This window comes from Varroa jacobsoni, unplaced genomic scaffold (genome assembly GCF_002532875.2).
Source record: "Varroa jacobsoni isolate VJ856 unplaced genomic scaffold, vjacob_1.0 scaffold_126, whole genome shotgun sequence".
Lineage (NCBI taxonomy): Eukaryota > Metazoa > Arthropoda > Arachnida > Mesostigmata > Varroidae > Varroa > Varroa jacobsoni.
The window spans coordinates 405,761-414,481 of record NW_019213028.1 but is presented as its reverse complement, the minus strand read 5'-3'; the positions used below and the strand labels follow the sequence as shown (position 1 = coordinate 414,481).

The 8,721-nt window shown below is 44.6% G+C and overlaps 1 protein-coding gene across 1 annotated transcript; it reads right to left on the bottom strand.

The window, feature by feature from the left end:
- Positions 1–9: 9 nt before the first annotated feature.
- Positions 10–3,560, bottom strand: LOC147753896 (zinc finger and BTB domain-containing protein 8B-like). The gene is made up of 2 exons (XM_086971459.1): positions 3,148–3,560; positions 10–1,683 (listed from the first exon to the last, which is right to left on the bottom strand). Exons 1-2 carry the CDS (start codon positions 3,294–3,296, stop codon positions 1,593–1,595), a joined length of 240 nt encoding a protein of 79 aa, XP_086827585.1. The 5' UTR covers positions 3,297–3,560; the 3' UTR covers positions 10–1,592.
- Positions 3,561–8,721: the final 5,161 nt, after the last annotated feature.

Genomic DNA, 8,721 nt, shown 5'->3' with positions numbered 1-8,721 from the left:
AATCAGCACCGGCAAAAAACTCATCAACAAACAATATTACATACTACAAGGCATCACCGAGACCGCTTTCCTTTTTATCGAATACTCTAGTGTTGTTTTTTTATAGCTTTTGTCTCTGCGGCATAATAACACGATTTACATTATCCCTTTTCGCTCTCTTCCTGTCTTTGTGATTAAAGGCACATTGTGTGGGTTGGTAGGCGATCGGTGACTTTTTTCGTTAAGTCCTAGTGGATACACCCCCACACCTGTTGTCGGCTACCGTTTTGATAAAAAAAAAATTTCAAAAATAACGCCATCAAACTTTACAGCACGCAACTATGGGGGAGCTGTTTCGAGGCCACCTTTCTCTAAGAAGGTAGAGGCATGATTACAGATAGAACCACACCGCCACGTGTTTTACATGTCACTTTATATAGATAGCACTAGGTGTATATGAGACATATTGATTAGACAAAATGCGTCTACGTGCGTATGTGTGAATCGTCAAGTACATATTTATGTGTAATATACCATCAGAAAGAAAAATAAGTCGAAAAACTGACAATTTTAGGATTACGCTTGGCGTGATTGACTCGTAATTCAAATAATTCTGTCCGCTTCAAATGAAACGGGACAAATTGGTTCGCATGCTCCGTACCTGCAATATATTATGATCATGTGTGTGTAAGTGTTATTCATAAATAATGTGCAGTAAGCGATGGTTTACGCGTAAACACTTGTTCCTTCTCATTCAATCTTTCCTCATTTTTTCAAATCATGTCGAGTCGCTTACTCTCGCGATTCACTAAACTTTAATATAGGTGTACATATGTCATCCATATGAATGGCTATGCATCTGGACGCGCCACATCGATCGCCGGCTCGACTGGACAATTTGCTGAATCTCTAATTGAAATATATATATATATATATATATATGGTAGAGCACGATGTCTCGAGTCTTTTTCTGTTTTCTATTATAGTCACAATCACGGGCAGCAATCTCTATTTACAGTTGACCCGGCACATTGGTTGCTCGGTCTTCTTCATTTCTACCCATTTTCTAAATATATGCTTTCTGTACAACTTTCATAATTTTGGTTACTTTCAGTTCTCTCCTCGGCAATACCGGAAGGCGTTGTACAAATGACTAGCCATCATACGCATATCATAATTATATTTAATGTAGTGGCTAAAAGCGGTCAGTTGTGTTATGTTGGTGCATTGTTCCGCTCTCGATCAATCTGAACAGAGGGTTGAGCCGCTGGATGTCCTACGAAGTAGTGAACATAACTGCAGGACCTAATATCATTGTAATGTAGTCCGTATGCATTCTCTAAGCTAGAATATAGGTGCACTCTGATATCAGGGTCAAGACGACAAAAACAGGTAGCGGCAATTTTTAATCATAGCTGCTTGTCTTACAACACATATCAGTAATTATAGCGGTAATACTCCCTATGGTGGAAAAAAATAATTACAATTAATTAGGCTGGAATTAATGAGAACAAAAGGAAGCTCTACAGGTTGATTCGTTTCGTCCTTTAGGTGGCTTTATGTTTCCGTTGAACGTTGAAAGATGACCGCCTCGGGTTGGCGTTTTTTGCCGGCTATCGCTTCCCGCAGGCCTTTATCCCAATGCCCTGATGGAGGCCGTGTTGGGAAACGAGATGCTGTTGAAGCGATGACTTGCGGCCGAATCTGCAAATACAGAACACGAACAACAACAAAGAATTAATAGGTAGTTCATATAAGAGGTGCTTAAAATGATATTTGCACTTGTGATCCACTAACCATACATAGCAATGGCTTTAGATCAAATCGCGATTTTTGAAAAGCTCTCGTTTTTGCCAGTTTATCAGAGGCGTCGATAGAAAAACTGTTTCAGGAAGTTTCGACATGAAGTGCGATTTACAAGAGGTGTTTCCGACTATATGAAGCCAATTCCTCTTACGGGACTGACCTACTGCAATAACTGCCTCCCCTTTCCTCTATATTGCTTCCGATCCTATTGACGCAGGTCAATTTCTTAAAATGTAATGTAATTAGTAAAAATGGCAAGTACATATATTAACGGACGACAGACGCAAGATAAACTAGGTCTTGTGTCGAGCTCGAGAACTGCTAGCACAGCCCTGGAGAAAGCTTGTGCAGTTCTGTACGCGGGAAGGAATCGCCTTCTTACAAGCACCGACGAACGAACAAACTAAAGGATCGAGGAAATGGAGTATGGATCTAGCGATTCGAGTCGTATTCAAACACCGCGTCACTGTAGCTATCTAGTCCGAGTTCGCTGGTCACGATCAGAGACCACTTCTTGTGCTGGTAGGAACAGTTTAGTCGGGGCGAATGCTGGCTAAGGCTGGAATGGCGACAGCAGCAGCGAGTGACAGTCACGAAATATGCACAGAAAGACCTCGGTCGACCTATCAAAATCTCTAGTCGCACGCCAGCAATTTTCTTATTGGCAGCGGCTGCGGCTGTTCGGGCTGGCAGGAGGCGCCAATAGCAGACCCAAGCGGCGGCGGCGGCGGTGACGCCGGGAAACGCCGACCGCGGGTCTGCAGCGACCATAAAGGTACTACGAGAAAATAACGTTCCGTCGAAGTTCGCTTAACGTCTCGCTAGTTCAGCGTCATCCAGCGGGCCGCGATATCACCATCATCATTATAAGCAGAAGCAGCACGGAGAGAACGAATAAGGTCGACAATGAGTCGTGTGCACGATATGTGGCAGAGCTAATGATTTGATGAGTTGTACATTTCGATTTGGCCGATATTGGCTTTAGCGTGGCTCAACCTAACTAGCCACAGATATCGAAATATTCAGTCCCATTATTATATTTGTTGTTGTTATTGTTGTAAACGATTGATAGCTTGACAGCTACGGTGGCGTAGGTAATGTAGTTATTAGGAACGACTGAGCTATTTTCTGCTTCGTTCGAGCTCATCCATGAATGATAGTCTTATGTAGAAAGAAATACAGGTTCCAAATTTTATTTTTTCAAAACGTATGCGGTCGGATAATTACTGCGTAAATAATATGTTTTTAATAGATAACTGTTTCCAAATTTCTAAAAACTTTTAAATATCACACTCACTTGTAACTGTCTATTCTTTTAGATTGATGCTGTGTCAAATTGAAATAACAAACAAATTGCCTTACCCCCTTTGGCAGACATCGCAGACGAACGATTTGCTATGGTCGATAATATGTTCTTTAATGCGGTATTTTGTTTTGGCGGAATAGTCACACAAGGGGCATTTGAAAGGTCTCTCTGAATTGCAGCTTTCCTCCGCCCGTACGAGGGACATATACAGCGATACTGGGACGAATCCATTACTTTGCGGTGTGATGGTGCTCGTGCTAACAACGCCACTACCATTAGCTCCTGAACCTCCGCTGGCTCCACCTGAAGCCAAAGCGAACAGCAAATAGTAGCATAATCACTCGGGAAAAAATGCTAGAACATGAAAATCTTCACGATGTTGCACCGTTGCTAGCGCTGGAGAAGTGTACTATTAGAAAATGACCTTTCATATTTAGTTCCAACATGAAATGATTTACTGTAGTCACTAAAACGTGTTCACTTCTGAAGAGTTAAAACATGTCCGAAAGCAGCAAACTGAGACGCATATGTGGACAGAACTGAAATTAGATTTACTGCAAGCCAGTATTGTCCAAAACCCGCCGAGATCTTGCCTTGTATAGGGATCACCGGGTAGAATGTGCAATTTTATGATGATTGCAGGGTGTTCTTATAGAAAGTACTATGATAACGTGCATTTTTTAATCGGCATGAAGAAGAGCTATCTATGAGAAGAGGAGTGGCAGAAGCAAGCAAATTCACAACGACCAAAGCGTTTTTTCAAAGTACGATTTTATTTTCTATCTTTTTTTTGTCGATGCACACATCACGGACGAACACGCGACTCACACCAGCAACCTGCGAACTTGCTTATCGCGTATCTGCAAAAAAACGTGCTGTTAGTGTAATTGCCATGTCGTCTCAGGATGTACCGATTGAATGGATCGATAGTACACAATATAACGCAATGACTAATGCTTACCAAAGCATTAACTAGGAGCTAAGTCTCACCATCAGGATGGGGTCCAACTCTACTCCGGGACACGATGAATCATTTCTTTTCGGTGGTCTGCATAAAGCATCAGGTCCATCACAATGAAATGATTTAATCACTAAAGATCTTTGAAATCCGCTTATGAAATTTATTTTGTGTAGCAGATGGTTCTTAGAATTTTAGCCACGCTATTGGTAGATTTCAATTTTATCCTTCCAAAAGTTTGCTATGCGCCTTAAGGTGACAGGGCAGTGCTAAAATAAAGCGATGCTTTAGTGTACAGCCCACTTTTCAAAACTTATTTCTTTCTTCGCTGCTTCCGTCTCTGCAGATGCGCAATTACGAACACCTGCTATTTAAAAAAAAAGCGTTGACTGCCAATATTTTCACACACAGGGCATCATAGTTATTCATGGTCTAATGTTCTATACAGTAACAACATATAACAAAAGTTAGATTCGCCCGACTCTTATTAGCATATGCCCCCCATTATGGATATTAACGAATAATAACCAGTAATTCATGGTACCTAGAGTTAACTGTACCTTATTACAAATTATTTATGAACCCTAAAATAAACAAAAAGGACGTCAGTAAATAACGGCCTGATTATGAGGCCTAATATCCAGAATGACATTGAGATACTTAGCGGGAAGTATAGTTCTAATAATATCTAGCTAAGAAATTCCATATCTAATGTAACGGTACTGGGTAAATAAGGTGATTTGTATTCAATACACTAACTTTCTAGGCCAGTTGAAAAGCAAAGAATGTAAAGAGTAAATCCGCGTGCAAATATTACATACAGTGATATATGTGCCTTGCTTGAAAAACCGTAGATTAAGCTCATCTTTTGACAAGGAAAGTCCCGATGCGAAAAAAGAGTCAGTAGAGCATTAAGTAAATTAATCATTAGGTCTCGTGCGTATTGTTTTAATGAAACGAACTGTTTGCTCCTTGCTTGTGGTATCTCAAGGAGTATATATCAGAGTGAGCATCGTATACGTGGTATGAACGTCAGACCCACAGAGTGCACTGCAAATCTTGAACGGCCTCTTACCACCTCTACCGTGACACCGCCTAGCGTCGGAAGGCGCTTCCGTACCCTCCACAGCTGTTTCGAGATTCGAAGATAAAACGACGCACCCTCGGTCGGCAAATTAAATCTAATTTAAGCTTTTGTCTATTTTGCGCCGATCCGTGGCGACTACTATTTCCAGTGCAATTTGTATAGTGCTCGTTAATACGACTTCAATGAACAATAACCGCCTGCGTACAGCGCGTTACACTATGGGATAATAGGAATAATCTACCTTATTGACACATCTGCAAGATGCATGTGTTCGATTGAATTAAAATCGCAGACCTTTTAAGGTTTAAGTGGAGGTAATACCTGGCTATCTTTTTCGTAACAAAATGGACTCCTTATCAGTAATAATTGGCAGAAGATTACCATTACATTGCATATTTTTGTTATTCGAAATTTCAGTTGAAGTGACTATAACAGTACGTTTTAGAGCTAGATAGAAACAATCAACTTGCCAGTACAAACAGAAGAATAATATTAATAGTATCATATAGGGCTAGATATTTATTTCGATAGAACTTCTTGAGGCACGCTAGCGATTGAGCAGTTCGTGGATAATAAGAGCGTAGTCGATCTAAACTAAGATGAGCATTACGCAGCTAAGCACTAGAGGACGAGAACATGTCCACTGATGCAGAGAAGTAAAATTAGCAGAAGAAAGGTCTAGCCAGTGCCAGTGTCGCCTATAGGTAACATATTTCTTCCGGCGCCACATAAATACAATGCGATAGAGAAAGTGAATCTCCGTATATTACAATATTTGTGTATTTCATTCAATAAGTTATTATAAATGGCGAGGATGGTACAAAGATGTGTTGCGGAGTGGATTTACTCCAAAACAGGTGACGTTATTTATTGACTTAATTATTCTACGTTAACTTCGACAATTTTTTTTTTATTTATTAGAACGACAGATTCAAGGTGATAAATTCAAGCTCCGATAACAAGCGAGAATAGCTTGCAAGAAAGATTACCAGTTGAAGCAATCTTCTTTTGGAATCCTTCAGACTAACAAAAATAATCTTGTTTTTCTCGGACGTCATGCATTCTCTTCGTTCTGCGAGGTTAGTACCTGCTCGCCGAAATGCGGTTTTGGATTTCCCTCATCAAGCTTCTGTCGCTCCTCACCATAGTCACAATTTTCATCATCAGAAGCATGATACAGCCGAAAACAGAATGCACACACACACACACAGACACACGATGGACGTAGATTTCTTTTACAAATGAATGAAAAAACACTGAATGCATCAACTGTTGCAATAACATAGTTCCTTCCGCAGTCCCTTTTTTCATCTTGTTCATCATTGTATCGAGGGATATCGATTTTGTAGCAGCGATATTAGCAAGAGCTGTTATATTATTATAATGTCGCAACAGCGCTTGCTGTGTATTGATGCAGGTCTGTCTTCCACGCGGGTCTACCACCGCCATCTCTCTTTCTCACAGTTGAGCATTGCGCGTACGCGAGCACATGTTCATCGTCGTTGTCCTTGGCAACTTTTTTTTTTACCTTCAGTCGATACGTTCGGCGGCGAATTTCGCGCGCTGACTCGTTAGTCCTTTTTTATCGGTTTCGTGGAGTCTTTCATTTTGTTTCTGTCCTTTTTTCGACCAGTTGATCAATGACCACTACTCACTCCACGGTGCTGACTGCGGTCGTCTCTTGCGCTCGTTCCTATAGCTGCGACTGCGGCGGCTGGTAGGGCGGTTGCGTTCGCGGCGTCAGCGTCCGCGCCGCCATCGCCCCTGCCGCTCGGTAACTGAATCCAGCGCCGCCAAACCCGCAGCTGTATTCCAGCAATGCTGCCATACATGATAGTACAGCGCGGGGTACAATGTTTACTGCGGTTGACCCGTTATTGGTAGCGACGACGATGGCGATCGTGGTGGTTCGCGCGTCTTTCTCGCTGTTTCTACTGCTGTTCGTTGCTCGTTTTTCGTCACTAGTCGCTCACTGCCACTTTCACAGGTCCCGCCCTACCTCGTTGCGGCGCCGCATGGAAGAAGCCGAACGCGACCGACTGAGAGAGACAACAGCGGCCCCGCTCTACCAGGGATCGACTACGACTAGCGCACCGCCAAGCGACCATCATCGCCTCAGCCGCTGCTGCTGCTGCCGTTGTCGGATCGTGTCGCCCCGCTGGCGTTGCCGTTGCAGCTGCTAAGGATTTGGCCGGGGACGAATGACGAACGTCGTCGAAAGACCACGACAACAGCTCGTCGCAATGCGGCACCGCCACATTTCCGAGACATGTGAACATGAGACATGCACAGCGGCAGGACATGTGAACAGGCAGCCTGGCTGCGCTGCTGCTGATTGCCTGATCTTGCTCTCGGTGCTAATGCTGCCGCCGGCCGCTAGCAACATCGGACGCGACTGCGACTTGAAGCCGTTCTACGCGACGCAGTGAGCGCGGACTTCGGGGGGGCCGGTCGACTGTTGTCGGTAGGAGGCAACGGGGGGGGGATGGGATTATGTTGAGAGTGGGGGCACGGCCCGACAGCGACAGCAGCGACAACAAGCGGTGGACGACGACCAGCTAGAGTGAAGGAACGACCCTCAAGCCAGCGAGTAAACGAAGAGCGGATGGAGGCCGGTCGGAACCGGCAACTGGTAGCGACCGTTGACGACGACGGAAAACGTGCGGCGAATGAGCGCAGAATAGTTCTGCGACGAAACAGCGGCGGTAAACAGGCGAGCAGTAGAGCGAAATGAACGTTGGCGCGGATAAGTTGCCGAAAAATGTCGAATGTGTTGATAGTGGAGGTATTAGCAATAGAAATCATACTAGTACTAGTAGTATAAATCGGAATGTGCGTGCATGTGTGTGTGAATGAGATGAGTCATTATTGCGTGAGGACATCCGCCGCCTGTTGTTACGCGATGAACGGACGGACGGTGGCCGAGCAAACCGTAAGGCTGGGCGAATGACAGAGTGATAACGAACGAACGAGAGCCTGAACCAAGGCTCTGCTGGGACGAATGGACCTTAGCCATTATCGCTACGAAGAACGTAGAAGCCTACGAACCGAAGCGTCAATAGTACTCGAGCCATGCACACACGCACGCTGAAACTCAGACTGGCGGAATTGCTGGACTGCTAATACGGACGCAGTGAAAATGGCGGTGATGACTGTGGTGATGATCAGTGCGGCAATGGTGCCTGTCACCGCCCTGGCTGAGCTATGGTCGTATCTCAATATTTAAGTAGAGTAGAATAGACTAGACGAACGTAGCTTGTACATACGTAGGTGTGTGAATGTTGATGGTGCTGAATGCGTCAGTGAACAGCAGCGCGGCGTTCAGGCAGGCGGTCGGACAGAGAGTGGGCACAGGGGCGGGTGCACACGGTTACGATACAACTCGATGCGTAGCGGTTGCGGCGCCGGCGGCAACGGAGATGGCGGTAACAGCGGACGGGGCTGATGTTGCTGCTGCTAGAGGCGGTTTAAGAGCAGCAGCAGCTGCGAGAGACAGGCGGACATCGGGTTAAGCCGAGTGGGGAGCAGCGGGGGAGAGGGAGGGGGTGGGGTGACAGTGCTATTACTAACAGCAGCACCTCACAA